The 17,981-nt window shown below is 49.5% G+C and overlaps 1 protein-coding gene across 3 annotated transcripts in view; it reads right to left on the bottom strand.

The window, feature by feature from the left end:
• Positions 1-9,131: 9,131 nt before the first annotated feature.
• Positions 9,132-17,981, bottom strand: part of KCNC4 (potassium voltage-gated channel subfamily C member 4) — a 57,704-nt gene continuing 48,854 nt past the window's right edge. For 2 of the 3 annotated variants that reach the window (XM_074977567.1, XM_074977568.1), the window contains exon 4: positions 14,011-14,266. In XM_074977567.1, the coding sequence (XP_074833668.1) occupies positions 14,223-14,266 (44 nt within the window). In that variant the 3' untranslated portion in view covers positions 14,011-14,222. Of the gene's footprint in view, positions 9,746-14,010; positions 14,267-17,981 lie in introns of those variants that run through there. The other variant, XM_074977569.1, reaches the window with a different exon arrangement.

The following is a 17,981-nucleotide window of genomic DNA, read 5'->3' as shown; positions in this document are numbered from 1 at the left end:
ACCTTGTGTAGCCCAGGCCTAGAACTAGCTTTTTGAGTTGCTTGTCAGGGTAATTGAGTTAGCTAGCAAGCCCACAAATGTTTGGGGGTGAACGAACCTTTCAGGACGGTCCAGACTAGCCTTTACCACTGTGTTATTTGGCAGTCAGCGCCTAAGACAGGCACACATTTTGCACGGTGTCTTTTACCCTTTACGCAACCAAAATAGTCGAGAAAAAACCCACATGGGCACAGTCAGATCTTAAATAACCATACCTGCATAGCCACCTGTCTGTCTGTGAGTCTGTACAAGAACTCCTCCTGAACGATAAGAGCTAGCACCACTAAATTTGGTATGCAGCTTCCTCTTATTATAACTTAAAGTCAGGGTTTGGTTGTGCCAGGACAGTGGGATGGGTGGGGAATGTGACTGTTTTACATCAAACGGAAAAGGATGGGGGGAGAGCCAGGACAGTTATGCTCACCCATGAGCACAAGGGCACAGCAAGCATCCCAATGATCACTCCATGGCCCCCCCAGCTCCAGGTGGAGTACACTCTGACCCAGGCCCAAAACCAGCCCCAGGGAATGCTGGGTAAGTTTATATGGCCCCTTTTCATCCTGAGAGACGGTGGTTAGCGGCGGTGAGGATCAATGAGCAGCGTTCAAGTCTGCAGCTTCTCTCGTGGCTTATCCATCCAATATTGGATTTGCACAGTCGACTGCAATAACCACGTCAAACTATTTCTGAAGTCTCGAGTCTGAGACTTTTTCCTTCTAAAACAAAGTTCTTTTGCTTGGCTTGCACATATACTGTCAAAGGAGGATGTGCCCTGCCGTAGTAGTTGTCACCAGGTATTTCCATCTGATGATGTAGATTCCCAGGATTTTGGATCAATGTGGAATTTTTTCATGGCGTTTTTGCATGTCTCCTTGAATCTTAGCTTGGTCTTCCTCTTGTTCTCAACCCACATGACAGTTCACTGAAGAGGACTTGTTTGGGAAGATGTTCGTCACCCATTCTTCTCACGTGACCAAGCCAACGTAGTCTTCTGCTGTTGAGGATTGCTAAATCTACTAGTTTATTAAACGTACCCCATATTCCAGGCCTAGCTACATACTCACACACTACTGTGGTGGCAGGCAACTGGCAGCTTATAAAAGGCCTGGAGTAACAGCTTCATTAAAACCTTTCTGCCCGGCTGCCCAGGTGGGAGGGGAATAGTTAGCTACAGGCCCCACCCACCTGCCTTTCCTTTGAGTGAGTGGTGGTGGAAATCAGATGCTACAGTACCTCAAGTACCCTGGCAGGAAGGGTTGGTAGCTGAGCTTGCTGGTTGCGGGAGGGAGAATGAGGAACTCTTGGGGTTGTTTCACACTCCAGCACAAGTGCGGCTGCAGCCAAGGAGAGAATTACATATTTTACCTGCCAGAGACAGCACAGCCGCCCCAGGTGACTGGTCGGCTGCATGTTGCTGAGGGGACAGGCCACAGATGCCAGGCTTCAGTTCCATGCTGCTGCAGTCTTCAAAGAAACGAGTGACGAGCCAAATTCTTCTCACAGGGTGCATCGCTGGCTCCTAGTGCAACCAGCACGGGCTGCATCTCACGCACAATCTGGCCCAAAGGGTTTCTAACTCACAGCATCCATCAGCCTTTTCAGTGAGATTATGATTCCTCATTTGCCCCATGGCTCGGCCAGGAAAAATGTTGTGATGTCAAAAATTACTATTTATTCCCATTGTAGCAGTGCCCGGGGGCCTCAGTTGTAGGGCAGGACCTCCCGGTGCCAGGTGCTCCATAGGTATTTGAGGAAAAGATTCCCAATGGGCTAGCTAGCAATCTGAGTCTCGCTGCTTTCTTTTGAGAGTGCGAGACACTAAAAGCCCGTGGTGCTGAGCTAGCACATACCAGGCGAGGAAGCTCCACGTGCTTCATGGAGGTGGGGAAATAATAATCTCTTCATTTTCCACATAGGGAAACTGAGGCACAGAGCAACAGGCTTGCTCCAGAGCCCAGAGAAAGCCAGGTGGAGAAAAACAGCTGATGCCTAAACCCCTGATCTATCCACTAGACAGCCTGGCCATCTTCCTTTCTTCTGCAGCTTTGGGATTGGTTACAAGACAAGCACCAATCTAAGGTGGTAGGAGAGCAGCAAAGTGAAACTCTGGGAAATGGACACCCAGAGCTACACTTGTGGGAGGGGCTCTTCTTTTGGGCTAAATGTGTATCCGTCAGAGGTTTCCTCTTTGCTGTGTTTTCACGGGCTGGCTTTGCACAGTTTTCACTGCAGTGCCGCAGGAGGACAGCAAATGAAACCAGAATTTGCAGCGCAACATGGCCACTATACAGGCTAGTGCTGGTCTGCACAGCCTGTCATCCCAGCGAAGCCTGGCAGAGACAGCCCTTCTCCAGCACAGCTGCCACCAGAATGATGCATTTAGTCCTGGGTTCCTCTTTCCCTAACAGAGACTAACAAATGGGAGGCAGCCCAGACACTGACACCCCTGCTGGGTTTTGTTCTGGCCTGACCAGACACTTGGGGCTGCTTTCTGAGATTAAAAGTAATGCATCAACCATTTGGCTCAGCAGCACAGGTGACTCCAGAGCAGATCCCGTCCCATTTTACAGGACTGTGGAGCTTTTTTTCTTTGCTTATTAAATCCCTTGTATTACACCCTGCAGCTCATCACAGGCCCACCTCTTGTTGTGCCCAGCATCTATTTATGGATTAGTGCCTTTGTCCCATTTTCTCTCTGTCTCTCACTGTCTCGTTCTGGCTTTTTTCCCCTCCTCTCACCTGCCAACTGCCTTTCACTTTTGCCTTTTCCCACCTGCATTTCTGCTCAGCTCGCTTTCCCTCTGCCCCACTCTTGGAAGTCAGATGCAATATTGCTAAGACCAATCTAGCGCAGAGGCGATTTCTTTCTTTTAGGGCTCGTGAGTATGTTTCAGACTCTATCACTGTTCGTTGCTTTCTTGCACTGCCTGTGACGGCTTTGTACCTAGAGGCACTGTTGAGCTGAGTAATACAGCCCAACAGCACAATTCTTGTCAGAAGAGACTTATGCCAAGGGCTTGCTGTCCAGAATGGGAGTCGAGAGAAAATACACACGCACCTTAAATAAATAGCAGATTCCCATCCAAAAAACGCCTTGATCTACTGGAGTTCAGTTTACTGCTGCATAATAGCGTCTTATGTTCTCTGTGTCCTTTCTCGACCGTCATATTTTAATTTTCCTATAGCCACATATAAGACCGTATGATTAAATTCTCCCTGATTATCCCCCAGAACAACATTAGTGTGACAAAAGGAATGCAAAACCAAACAAAACCTAAACAGGAAATGCACCACTCAGCACAGCTGCTTCAAACAGGGAGCCCGGATGCCTGGGTTCCTTCCCAGCTATGCCAGGGCGTGTTGTCTGACAGAGCAGGGCACTGGAGACAGGACTCCAGTGTTTTATTCCTACTTCTCTCAGTGCCTCATCATGCTATTCGGGAAAGACACCCAGAGCCAGATTTTCGTATGTGCCAGGCAAGCAGCTCAATGCACCTCATGGAGGTAGGGAACCATCTTCATTTTACATGTGTGGGAACTCAGACACAGACAGATTTGCCCCAGAGAAAGCCAGCTGCAGAAAAACTGCTGGTGTCCAGTCCCTGATCTAACCCTGGACAACTTGCCATATTCCTCTCCTCTTCAGCATTGAGATTGGTTGGGAGGCTGGCGCTGATCTATGGTGACATGAGAGCACCAAAGAGCACCGGGAAGTGGACACCCAGAGCTAGTTCTGAAATAGGTGGGAGGAGCCCTTCTTTAGGGCTCAGAACATATACAACCGGTTATTCTTTGGAGCTCTCCTCTTTGTTTAGTTTTCAGCGTTAGATTTGCTAGCACTTGTATTGAGATTTCAAAGTATCCCAGTGTGCTGGGCAGGTAATCTTTTCAGACCAACTCAGCACCCACCCTACCTGCCACTGTCTTTCAAAAAGCCAGACCTTACGCTCTGCCCCTCACAGTTTCCCCTTCTGTAAAATGGGCTCTAGTGAGGACTGATTAATTAATATTTGCATTGTGCCTTGAGGCCCATGGGTGTAAGGCACAACAGAAATTCAACCAATTGTGATCATTATTACCAAGTAGGACATGTAGCCAGCTGCAATCTTCCCAAAGGGCAATGCATGTGTAATTTACAAACCATTACCCAGCATGAGTTGTTATTTTATTTGCCAGGAATCTCCTCCTATACCTCTTTGAGTTTAGTTAAATAATCCACCTTTTCCCCCACACTCAAACACTGGCACTACTGCATCCAGAGCACTTATCTCTCTGCCCTGCTGTGCCAGACCAGAAAAGGTTAAATCCCCACCAGGAGGGGATCCCACCTCTTGAGAGCTCCAGACTCTCTCTAGCAACTCGCTTTAAACAGCTACTTTGCGATTACCACAACTTTTGGCTGGACCTGTGCAAGGCCTCTGAGTGTTACTAGTAAGCAGCTGCTCCCCAGCGTGGCGGTGGGAAAGGGAGTCTGTCACACTCTCGTTTCTGTTGCCACTAGCCTTTGCCCTGGTGCCCAGCTGTGCTGCTCTGTTCGCACCACAGAAGCCATCCTCAGATCAAGTGGCACATGCTGACGAACAGCTGGCCTGTGGCATAGCTCTGTCCCAGCACAGCGGGAAGGTAGCAGGAGGATCAGCACAGGAGGCAGTGCAAAGTTGCAGTTACAGATGGGAATCTGGAGTCTCTGCTTGATTGGGACTCAGTGTGTGACCTACTGGCAGATGGAGCAGTAGCAGGAGGGAATTCCACACTGATAGACAAGTGTCTCTCTGGAGCAGCTCCACAGACGATGGGGGGTGTTACCCCCATATTTGCACAGGTCTGACTGGGCTTTGGGACCTGAGCTTCAGCAGGTGCACACCTGGGGTAGGGGAGGGCACTCTCATGGCTTCTAATTTACACCTCCTGAGGTTTGGCCCAGCATCCCTCCATGACTGACTTTCCCCACCTGGAAACTAGGGACCAATGACAAACACCCCCACTTTCCTAATCATAAGGGCAGGCAGCAGTGCCTTGTGGATACAGCAATCAGGAGCCCCAGGCTCGGTTCTGCTGGCTGACTTTGAAACAAGTTGCTTCCTTGCCCTGAGCCTCAGTTTCCCCATCTATAAAGTGGTGGGGACTCTACCAACCCACCTTTGCAAAGCGCTCTGAGGTTGGAGCTGGTGAGAGCGAGGCACTATCACTTTTGAGCATTCAGTGGCTGAGAGGAAGACAGACACAGAGGCTGAGATTTAAAGAGAGCCCATGGAAGGCAGGCATCCAACTTCTATCACATTTCAATGGGCTTGCAACACCCTTCTCCCCGGACTCTTTTGAAAGCCCTAGGAAAGGTGGGCCTGGCCCACTCAGGAGGCTCTGAGGGCTTCTGCTTCTCTAACACTAACCCAGGACCTGCCCCAATCAGGCCTTGTTCTCTCAGGAGCTGGTGGGAATTAACGGACACCAGAATCCCAGGCCTTCATTGGTAAGACCCGGACACTGCTAATCGCTGCAGAGGGATTTGTTTGTTTCTTGTTGGACAAGCCCTGAGCAAGCACAGGGGCCACAGCCAGAAGATCCTGACAGACTGGTATTGGAGAGCCAAGCTGCTGTCTCAGAACCAAGTCGTCTTACCTGGCAGGGATTCCATGTCTAACTCTGCGGCTCATTTCTGCTCCATACTCCCCTCCTTAGCCTGAGTGCAGACAGTGCATCTGGTACAGACGAGATGCTTACAAGAGACACCACAGCAGGACTTCTGGGTGGAAATGCCAACAGCTTGGCAGTTGTGTCATGTGCTTGAACTACAGCAGGTCTCTTGCCTGGCGTCTGCTGCAGCTGCTGACTATTCAGCTCGCTAGGAGCAGCCTCTAGAAGGACTGCACCTGGTTCAGCTGGCTTGAACTCCTGAAGCCAATGAGCCACTCACTGCTGCAGCCACAGCCCTGGTCTGTAGCAGGTAAGCACATCTTAAAGGCTCCAAGGCAATTCCCTTCCAAAGCTCTGCTCTCATTCACTCTCTATGTAACCTGGGATTTGCACGAGCAGTCCCAAGGGTGTTCAGCACAAAAAAGTGGGGTGCTTATGTAACCACCAACAGGTGAACTTGAACCTGAAATCTCCGGAGTGTAATGCAGGAGCCTTATCTCTACAGTTTGGTCTAAAAGCCAGCTGGCTCTCAGCTTAGAGCCATCAAATCCTACAGCTGGAAGAGACCTCAGGAAGTCGTCAAGTCCAGCCCCCTGCTCAAAGCAGGCTGTAGAGGAGACAGCCTCTCTTTGGCTATGTCTACACCAGAGTGATCTGTCCACAGACTTTTCTGTCAGAAGATATCTTCCAACGAAGCTTCTGATGACAGACCTTGGCCAGATTACCAAGTGGATCACAAGAGCAAACCGCTCAGTTAACAGAGTGTGGCTGGGCAGCCCCGCTTGTCTTCTCAACAGAAGGGCCAACCAGAAGCACAGGAGACAGGGCTGCCCAGTGTCCCAGAAGCCCTGTCTGCCAACAGAGGGGCCCCCGGAACGCCCAGACAGGCTTTCTGTGCCCAGAGATGCATCGAGAGGCATTCTGCCTCCTGAGGGGAGTGGCAGAATGCTGTCGATAGATGTGTCACCTTCTGTCGATTTACTGGCAACGGAACACCTGGGAAACATGGATGCTCTGTGGGTTTTGTCAACCAAACTCTCTCACGCAGAGGTAGCCTGTGAGTCAGTGGTCTAGGTGTCGCTCCATGGGGCAGTGAACCTGCCCCTGAGGTGTATGGCTTACAGGTGATTTCCTTGGCACCTTGGTAACTCCCAGCCACAGTCTCCTTTCGATGGGGATGATGGCACTTGTATGGGGAAGCAGAAAGAGAGATGTTTTCCCTCCAGTGTGTTGGATTTTCCAGATGTGTGAAGCCATGGAGAGAAAGAGGAAAAATTATATGTCCTTTCTCTCTCTCTCTCTCTCTCTCTCCCCCTCCCTCCCTCCAAGAGGTGGGTTTTCATCTAAAGCCATTTACACCCACCATACAGCTCCTGCCTTGCCCTGAGTTCAGCCCAAGCTGCCACGGAGTAGAAGGCCTGGGTACCTTCTGCTTTCCTCTACTGTCCACCAGCACCATGTCTTCTGCTGCTACCTATCCATCTCCATGTAGGTGTCACAAGGGACAGCTCTGCCATCATCCACTGAGTTCCAAAGGGAGCTGGCTCAGGCCCCAAATGATTGTGTAACTGATTAACCATGCTGCAGAAAGCACCAACCTCCCACAGAGGCACAATTGTACTGTAGAACAGGCCAAGGGTGGTTGCCAGAGGGTTGGGGGGCATGGCTTAGCCCCATGCTGACAGAGGAGACAAAAATTTACATCTGCCTATTGGCAACCAGCAGGGAATTTGAGCTGGATCAGAAGCTCTTCAGTATGTTCAGCTCTGGGGTCACCTCTCCAGCCAGAAATGGGAATTTCAAAATAACCCTGAGCAGATGCATGCCAGATCTGGGGCTCAGCGTTCTGACCAGCTGATAATTTGAGCACTTGCCCCCAAATGAATTGGTTTGGGATGAAAACTTTATCAAAAACTTTGAATTCCAATGAGACTAGACCAGGACATTTCCCCAGGAGCTTCACCTCATTTTCCGGTTGAACTTTCCAACAAGATTCCTTAACAAACCACTTATGGGAAAGTTTTGAGGGCTGAGTACAACAGCCTGGATTTGAGCTGAGGACAGTGCCCCCTGGTGGTGCCAAACTGAGTAAGGGACACAGCAACACTGCCTTCCAAAGATCTTCTCGAGCAGCTGGTAGACAAAGGCCCTTAGTCTTCTCTGGTCACAGCAGCCAGCTGTCCCTCTGCCTGCAGTGTTGCTCCAGTTTCTTTTCTCTGCTCCAGCCTTGCCAAGGCCCTTGCAGTCTCGGAGCTGTTCATATTGTTTGCTGAGCGCCTGCTCATATGTGGTGCAGCCCTGCATTGGCCTCGTTAGTTTGTAATGAATTCTCATTGCTCTTTGACATCTCCACCAGTGCTTCTGCGATTCCTGTTGTGTCACCCTGGGGCTGTTGCAAGGACAGTCAGGTGGGGACTCATCCTGCATCATGGTCAATCAGCAAGTGCCAAGGGGCTCCAGCATCACTGAGGGAGGAAGTGCTCAGGCTCATGTATGGCGCGACTCGGAGCTGCTTTCAGAGCCAGACAATGCAGGCGCTCAGCATTGATTGGAGAGTGAAACAGCGGCAATTCTGGAACCGGGCCATGGAGTTTAATATAATTACGAAGCCAGTGGTGCAGCTTTCAGCCAGCCTGGCTTGCAAATGGCTTTATCTCATCTGAGTGGGAAATATATTGTTTCTCCCAATGTCTCAGAGAAAGGTTTTATCTTTAATTGATGCTTGGCCATCAGCCACAGAACCACTGATCACTCAGTACTTTTCATTTTGCTTTCTTACCAGTGCTACAGAAGGCCCTGCACAGGGCTAGATTCTCAGGGCTGAAACCCTCTGGTTCTGATCACGGCATTTCACCCTCTTTCACAAAAAGCAGCCCCCACCTGCATACATGCCCTTTGATTCCCAACATGCCTTGCTCATGAGCTTAAATTAACACCCCACAAACTAAATTACAATAGTGACCTGGAACGTTGGACAATGCAAGCAGGGGCCCCATGTATTCTGCTATTTGATGGTAATCCCCCCGCACTCTTGTGCTGGAGAATCTAAGCTGCCATTTAAAACTATTAAGGGCCAGCTCGTTACCTGAGGACTCTACAACAGAGTGCAGTTCAGGGTGCTGCAGAGTGATCCTGGGCGTTGGCTGCAATCGTTGGGTGCAGGGGAATTAGCTGATAACCAGGTGGGATGCAGCAAGGTTACAAGAAGGAAAGGCAGAGACCATGACACACACAAAAGCCGCATCTCAGCTCCCAGATCTCTTTATTAGAACTCTAGTACTGCTTAACAGGAAGAGGCATGTGTACAGCATATAAAGTAATGGAATTAGTATTGCCTTGGTCACAGAGATATGTAACAGCCTTAGAAAGACCTGGCCTTATCAAGCCAGCCTGTCCACCTGGTCTGTCAGCCACTGGCTACTCTAATATTGCAACTTGGCCTTCCTGGAGTCTCACCCTCCCCTCCCCCCCACCCTCAGGAGCCGTCATCCTCCAATGGGTTTGACCCTCCCAAACCAGTCCCAGGAGCAGCCTCCTTCAGAGAAGGGATCCGTACATCGGAAGCGGCTGGAGCAAAGGTCACGGAGTCTAAAAATAATGACCATTGTCATCCAAATCATAAAAAATAGTCCACAGCTACTGCTCAGTGGATGGACACAATTGGCGCACAGATGAAGCCTGCAGTAGAGCGTCTGTGATGAGCAGCCAATGCCCAGCGATGGTTGTCTGCGGCGAGATCCGGGCGCTGTCTAAGGTACTACAGCAGAATGACAGCAATCACGCCGGCCAAGAGGTCAGTCAACAAGTGAAGGGGGTGGAAGGTTAACGGGAATGGTCATACAGCACAGGAGTCTTTAATGGCATCGTCAGTGTTGGGGGCAGGGCAGGGCGAGGATCATGGTATACGTCATACAGACGATTGTACGACACATGCACAACAAGCAAGGTTACAGCACGGAGGGAGAATCTGGCCTCTTCCCTCGCCTGCCCGCCCGCCCCATGGACATTTATACCAGGCCAATTGTCTGAGCACATCCCATCTTCCACAGAAGTCACAGGGGATTCGACAGCCCTGCAAAAAGAAGGATTGTCAGAGTCTTTCACAGCACAAAATAAAAACCCTTTGCCAGCGGAGCTGAGAGCTGGCAAACTTGGCACAACTAACGCTCCTTTGTTTCTCTATCAGACTCCTCGCTCTGGAATGGATCTCAGGAAGTCAGCGAGTCCTGCCCCCAGCCCAAAGCAGGATCGACCCCAACTAACTCATCCCAGCCAGGGCTTTGTCAAGCCGGCCGGCCCAGGAGCAAAGCTTTAAGAAAAGGAGGCAACTTTGGCTTGGGAAAAATTAGAAGCAAGGATGTCTACAGGCATGAAACACGCCATTGTGCACTTCTTCTGTTCATCATCCTCCGCACGTGGAGGTAAAATAAATAAATAGCCCAAGAGATGAGATGTATGTGCTGGTGGAGCCAGAGAAGGGATTGTTCAAAAGGGAAGAGAGGATGATTCATTCAGCTTTCTTAAGCTTGGATAACACTGAAGCCACCCAGACAGACCATATGGTCCTTTGGGCGAGTCAGAGGGAGGGGACCAAGGCTGAATGAAGGGCTGCGATCATCTGGGATGGGCGTTCCTAGGGCAGGGAGCAGCACATCACTCTGCAGTTGTGGTGAGTTGGAGCACCCCTGGGCCCTGGATGAGCCTCACCCTGGCTGGGCTTTGGAAGAGCAGTGATTCTTAACCTTTTCCACGCAGTGGCCCCATATTACTCCCCCATGCCCAACAAGCCATGAATGAAGAAGCGGTAGCGCACAGCTGTTTCCAGCCCCCAGGTCAGGTTCCTGTGCTGCAGAATACCATCGTCCCTTGCAGGGCTCCTTGAGAGCTGGCCACATGAGCACCCTTCTCTTAGCTAAGAATGTCTGATGCCAAAGCAGGCACCTCTCCAGCCTTAAGCCTGCATGGGCCCCAGGACTGTAGTCGCACATCCCCTAGGGCTATGTTTCTACTGACCACTCCTTGCATCATCCCTCCGACCGGGATGAGGCCCCAGCTGCCCAGTTCACATCAGGCTAAGTGGAGGTGGTAAACAGCTGGCAATCCTCTGGGGGCCCTTGCCTAGCTGCTGAGAGTCCCTGGGAGGCTTGCGAAAAGAAGTTGCATAAGAAAGGCCGTATGAGGTCAAACCAAAGGTCAAAACAAAGCAAGCATCCTGTCCCTGGACAGGGACCCCAGAGGAACAAATAGAACAGGGAATCATCAAGTGATCCATCCCCTGTCACACATTCACAGCTTCTGACAAACAGAGCTTAGGAACACGATTCCTACTCATCCTGGCTGATAGCAGGTTTAAAACCAACAAAAGGAAGCTTTTCTTGACACAGTGCACAACCAACCTGTGGAACTCCTTGCCAGAGGAGGCTGCGAAGACCAGGAATTTAGCAAGGTTCAAAAAAGAGCTGGATAAATTCATGGAGGTTAGGTCCATCAATGGCTGTCTACTAATTTCATTTGGTGGCCCCTACTTCTTGTGTTATGGGGACAAATAAATAACTTTTCCTTATTTACTTTCTCCATACCAGCCATGGTTTTATACACCTTGCTACTGATTGTGTTCACGAAATGCCACAAGGGAACAGATCCTGCAGTAGACTAAGGCTGTCAAGACTCCTGCTTCTACGATCCCAGTTGTCATGTAACACACCAGCAGGCCTCAGAGAGCAAGAGTTAAAACTTCCCTTCCTGTAGTACAGCCAGGTTCCCATCTCTGTTATAGCCTTAACGCCTGCAAACACACACTAGATAGCCGTATCAGCCCTGCCACCTGCATTTGAACATGGGAACCTAAGAAACCAGTAACCAGGGCAACCTTGGCTTCAGCTCCATGAGAATGTTAAGTGGCATTGAACCAGCATGCACACACCCAGCAAGCAGTTAAGGGATAAAAATCACTGTAGTTCCTGCCCCTAGCTAAGTTTTGCTGGCAACCCTCAGCCTCAGAGACTGCCTCAGCCTTTCCCCACATCTGCCGTGGCCCTGATGTGAGACACTTCAGGACTGGAATTCCCATGGCAGAAAGAGACGTAAACATGCCAAGACACCTCTTATCTGGTCATATACATTCCTGTTGTACTTTTTGCTTGCTAATGTGTACCTTGTGAATATGAACTTGTAGTGGCTTGGAGTAGGTAAGCTTAATAACGTACTTTATCCCTAATCGGCTTTGTGTTGAAGTGAATCCCATAATCCTGTCTGTCCTTGGCTTTGTGAGTGGACACCAGCTAATAAAAGGAACAAAATGACTTACACTTCATGTGAGTACGATCCTTATAGGAAAAGGGACTTTGCCTTAACAAAGCCCGTGTATTTCCTTTCCAGGGTGACCCTTCCTCTACCACCAATACAGCATGCTGAAATTATCCCCAGCCTCTCACTGCCACAGAACACACCTGAGACTCCATGCACACTTGGAACCAGAGGTCTTAGAGGCCCATCACGAGACAGAGTCTGTTCTCTCCTATGCTAGGGTAAGCAAAAGTAACTCCACTGAAGTAACTCCAATGAAGCCAGCAGAGTCACATTGACGTTGGCGCAAATCAGACCAAACATCCAGGCCTGCGATCTTTGAGGGCCAAAAAGGCCTTTTCTGTCCTCTACAGATTTTTGTTACTACTGTGGGAAAGCTGATGGTGGTGGGATTACCCACAGATAGAGATCAGGATCTGGCCTTATACCACTGTAAATGCAAAGTCAATGGGCTTTCATAGAGTTAGCTGAGATCCTGATCTCTTACACTACTGTAAATGCGAAGTCAATGGGCTTTCATGGAGTTACACCAGATCAGAATTTCTCCCTGGTAGAATTAAAGGAAGCCCCATCTGCCTGATCTGACCAGCACACAGTGGCATATTCATTCAGATGAAGAGGGTATGGGCATCACAGTGGCTTCCTTCTACTCCTCTCCTCCTCTGATATTTAAACAGGGCCAGAGGCATGTCCCAGTGCTCACGTGTAAGCATGTAACTTTCCTATTGGAGTCAGTAGGACTGCTAACGCTCTGACATAAACTCTTTAAACCCAGATCTCGAAATGTACTTGTTCTCCAAATTTCCATGGAAATCAATGAAGTTAGGAGCTTGAATACCTTTGAGGACTTGAGCCTCTGAACCGGGACCTGAAAGGGTAGCTTGGACTCCCAGGCGAAGAAACAAAACACTGGGACCAGAAGGCTGAGCTCCCCAGAGAGCTCCCGCTATTCAGGGAAGTTTTCAGTTTCTTGCAGAGGTGGGATCCACGTTTTCCAGACGTTCGTGGTATTCTCAGCTCTGGGGGCTGAAGTTGACTAATACCGAGAAAGGACCCTCTGCAATTGCCATTGTTGCTTCTCATGGATATTTGGATCTAGCTGAAGTCCATAATGCAGTGATGAATGAACTGTGCACTCTCTGTGTGTGCGTGCGTGCGTGCGTGCGCGCGCGCGTGGCCTGAACAGCTTGGGAATACTTACCCAGGAGTGAGCCCTGGCTGGGTACTGTGACCAGTGCATGAAGTTGGCAACTGTGCAGAATGGTAGGTGCTACCCTGCCGAGCGGCCGCCTTTCCTTATTAATCACTGTCCACCTGATTCCATTATTGCTGTCCCCAGAGTGCAGGCTAGGAATGTACACAGGCTGTCTGTACCCTGGTTGTCACTGCAGGAGAACCAGCTTCAGGGGAAAAATGAGTAGGACCCTCTTAAGGGGGGGGGGGGGGGGGGAAGAATAGCCCAGTGGTTTGAGCATTGGCCTTCTAAATCCCACGTCATGAGCTCAGCCCTGGAGAGGCCCATTTAGGGATCTGAGGCAAATAGATTTAAAATAAATAAATAAATAAATCTGTCAGGGATGGTCCTTAGTCCTGCCAAGGGGGCAGAGGACTGGACAGCTCTATGAGATACATACATCTCCATAGGTATAATTTGTGGCTTGGTAGAACGGGCCCTGCCTGTGAGTGTGGAGAAGACATTCGGAGAAGTGAATGGGATGCCATGCGCACAGGCAGTAGCCTGGACAGGAAGGCAGCACAGTACATAGGGGCACCCAGAATACTTGGGATCAGTTTCTGGCTTTGCCGCAGACTGAGTGACCTTTGGCAAAACAGTCAGGCTCTGAGATTTAGGCATCTAACTCCCATTGATTTCTGGAGGAGACTGGGCTGTGGTGCCAGTGACAATACCCTGCTTACATTGGGAGTTATGCAATATAATTAATACTAACCATAGAAAAATAGATCCCATCAAACAAACTGGCAATCACATCAAAAAAAGATACCCAGTTTAATAAAGGTACTCATGTTGATGTAATATCCTTCGACATCTGTAAGTCATTTGACTTGTACCACATGACATTTTGATTAAAAAGTAACAATGGCATAAAATTAACATGGTGCATATTAAAGGGACTCACAGCCGTCTCGCAAAACGTAATCATAAATGTGGGATTGTCACTGAATCGATGTGTTTCTAGTGGGGTCCCACAGGGTCTAGCCTTGGCTGGGCATTATGTAACATTTTATTCACAGAGCTCAGAGGAAACAGCACTTTCCCTGAAGAAGCCTGCAGATGACACAAAACATATGGTAAATCGGGAAGATCACAGGTTATTGATACAGAGTGGTCTGGATTGCATGGGAAACGAGGCAGAAGCAAATGCTGTGTGTTTTAATATGGCTAAATATAAATGTGTTTGGCCAGGACAAAGATGGGGGGGGGGCGGCTCTATCCTGGGAAGCAGTGACTCTGAAAGAGCTGTGGGGGTCACTGTGGGTAATGACTTGAACAGGAGGAACCATGGGGCTGACAGCTGCTCTAGGCCCTGCAGCAAGGTGGCTTCCGGAAGGGGCGGGGCCAAAAATGGAAGGGGGTGGGGCCTAGTGAAGTCACCCCTCAGCGCCACCTGGACTGTAGTGCTGCCCCCCCCGCCCCCCCACACACACTCCCTCACAGGTGTGTGCAGCAGATAACAGTGGTACTTCAATGGGGCCCAGAGCTCTGGGCCCCTTAGAAACACCGGGTCCAGGGGCAGCTGCCTCCCTTGGCCCCCATACACCCATCCGTGGGCCTGAGCAGGAGCAAAGCTGTTAAAAGAGCTCCTGTAGCCCTTAGATGCAGCCATATGGGAATCTCCTGGCGTAAAGAAGTATTTGCCCTATGTGTCTGGCACCGGTGTGTCTTGCTGGGATCCTGTCCAGTTCTCGTGCCCACAGTTCAAGAAGGAGGTTGATAAACTCCTTGGAGGGGGTACAGACAGAAGCCACAAAAATGGTGAAAGATTACAGGACCTGCCTTATGGCAAGGGACCCAAGCTCCAGAGAGGAGGATAAGAGGTGACTGGATTGCAATCAATAAGTCCCTACATGTGGAACAAATATTAAATAAACTCATCTAACTACCATAAGAAGGTCCAACACAATCCGATGGCTGGAAATTTAAGCTAGGCCCATTCAGACCAGAATTATGGTGACCGTAATTAAGCCCTACAACAATTTACCAGAGTTTGTGGTAGAGTTTCCATCACTAGCAATTTTCAAATCAAGACCAGCTGGAGGGTTTGAGCTGGAAAGTTAGCGGGAATTATTTAGGGGCAGTTCTGGCTTGTGTGGGAGGTCAGACTAGAGGATCTCAAATCTCTCTTCTGGCCGTGGGCTCTAAGAGCCAAATAGCTCCCGATGAAGTGGGCTCCGGCCCACAGAATTTCTGCCCACGTAAATCTGTTAGTCTTTCAGGTGCCATGGGGCTTCTCATTTTTAATTTTTCCCCCCCGAAACAGACAAACACGGCGATCCCTCTGAAACCTATGAGCCAAATGTCTAAAAAAATCTGGATTCTAATCCTTCTGTCCAGGGTTCCTGCTAACTTTTTCCATCCTGGGTGGAATAAATTTTGTTATGTGCACCTAGACATGTATGGATGTGTACCACCAGTAGAAACCCAGGCCGCTGGCTTGGGGTGGCTGTGAGTGCTCTGCTAATCAGCTGGGCGGCACTGACTCTCTCCTGGGTGGTCACGCAGGGAACACTGCTTCTGTCCCTCCTGGGTACAATGGCACCACCCTGGCTGCATCCCAGAGGTGCGGTGAGGATAAATATTTTACAGATCAGGTGGTGCTCAGATGTTTCCAACATCCGCTGCGTCGTATCATCTGAGCACCACCCAATCGGTAAAATACTTATCCTCATCACCCCTCTGGGATGCAGCCAGGGCAGTGCCGTTATCCCCATTGTACCCAAGAGGGACAGAAGCAGTGTTCCCTGTAAGCTGAGCACCTGTGTGGCCACCCAGGAGAGATTCATGTGCTGCCCAGCTGATTAGTGGAGCACCCATGGCCCCCCAAAGCCTGAGTCTGCCCACGAAGGGCTGCTGCTCGCCAGAGAACGTGGCAATGTGAAAGTAAATCACTGCAGATTCCTTGATGCCTGGGGGTGGCTCGTTAACTGCACATTAATGTGTGTCAGACCAAATCTTTTACAATGAAATTGCAAGGTCCTTCATTCGAGTACATCTTTCCTCTGATGAGAGCCCCCTCCACATGGGCGATTTGAACTGCGTCTCTGTCAAGGCACCAGAGACTGCAGCTTACTTCGTTAGGATTTTTGGTCCCTTGTTTGGTTTCTTTTTTAAGGTTAGGGCTGACCTACATTTCCAACGTTAGAAAAATAGATCCTTTCAGTCTCGAAGACTGCAGGGGCTCAGATGAGTTTGTAGATTAGCTGGAGCGGTCTGCCATGTGCCAGCAATATCGCATGGCCTTCGTGGGCACAGCACGTGGACCACTGGGTGCTGAGAGATGGGTCAGGAGTAGGGGTGGCTGCATCGTGATGAGGGATTGATGCCAGGAGCAGAGGTTGAGCAATTAAAGGGCCTGCTGACTTTTTCCTGCTGCCCGGATGGATGTCAGGGAACTGTGGTCAAAAGCCTTGGATCCAAGCACAGCCATAGACCTCTAAGCTCCGTGGGTAGGAGACTCAATGGTTACCAGAAGACAGCTACGAACAATGCAGGGGCTGCCCAAGGCATGTGTCCAGTCACAGTTCAGCTGCATGGGCTGAGTTTCTGTGAATGCTGATGCAGGAGCTAGGAGATTGGTTTGCAGCCTGTGTGCATTGGAGGCAAAAAAGCCTGGAGAAGCAGATGTGATCATGACCCTGAGAGGAAGCAGAGAGAGAACTTGTTGGGCAACAAGCTCACTGGAGAGGCAGGAAGCTACCTGCTGTTTGCTGATGGTACAAGTTAGGTCGAAAACTCTAATCATCACAACCCCGTAAGGCCCTTAGTACTGCCCAAGCTGGGATTTCTGGAGCCTCTCCAGTTGAAGCTAAAAGCTTGCTGGCTCTCAGGTAAGGCTGTTGAGCAGACTCATTCCTCTCTCTGTGTAAGTGGTTTAAAGGGACACTACATGGTACAGTGAGCCACACCCAGCAGGCATGTGGGTTACAGTAACAAGCTTAGTAATGAAGCTCTTCAAGCTCTGTAAAACTTGGGATCTGTTCGGGCAGCTATGGAACACAGGGATCAAGGGTTAGACTAAAAAGTTAGCTGGGGTGGAGGTACGGAGATAAAGCTCTCAAAAACATTGACCACTCTAACAATCCTCCTGGATGGGTCATACAGGGACTGAACCCAGGAGCCCTGGATCAGATGGCAAATGCTGCTCCTGCTGGATAATAAATAATCAGCTCAATTCACTCAACAGTGTAATTTAAATCTCCTTCTGCAGTCTGGCCACTACAAGGGGACAAAGATGGATTTCACTCACATGCTATATAATTGAGCTAAGATGGGTGACTTTTTTTAAACCAGTGTTGGTTAAAAAAAATGTTATATATCAGTATCATTGCACATGTAAAGAGCATTTCCACCAGTGAGCAAAGTTTCCAGGCTGGCAAAGTGAGATAAATACTTCTTGAATTTCAGAGTTTGACTTAAGGCTGCTTCCGGCGTACATTTCAATGTGACGCTGGCGTTGTGTGTTCTAATGGTTCTAAGCCCTTCATGTTTGAATCTCTGCATCTACTGCCGCTAAATAATTATTGTCTCATCCACTCCTACTCTCCCATAACTGTGAAAATTTAAATGGATAAAATAGGAAAAAAATTAAAATAAATCAATATCCGTTACAATCCTAAAAAAGCAGAATTGAATTTGAAATTTGCCAATCCTTTACATAACCAATCCTCCAGCTTAGGAGGCTGTCTTGGCTGAGATAAACAGCCCTCCAGCCCCAGAGCACAGGTCTGCAACACTTGAGCTAATTCCTGGCAGAAACCACATG

Source organism: Carettochelys insculpta, chromosome 26, assembly GCF_033958435.1.
Source record: "Carettochelys insculpta isolate YL-2023 chromosome 26, ASM3395843v1, whole genome shotgun sequence".
In the NCBI taxonomy this organism is placed as follows: Eukaryota; Metazoa; Chordata; order Testudines; family Carettochelyidae; genus Carettochelys; species Carettochelys insculpta.
This window is presented reverse-complemented; position numbering and strand designations above follow the sequence as displayed.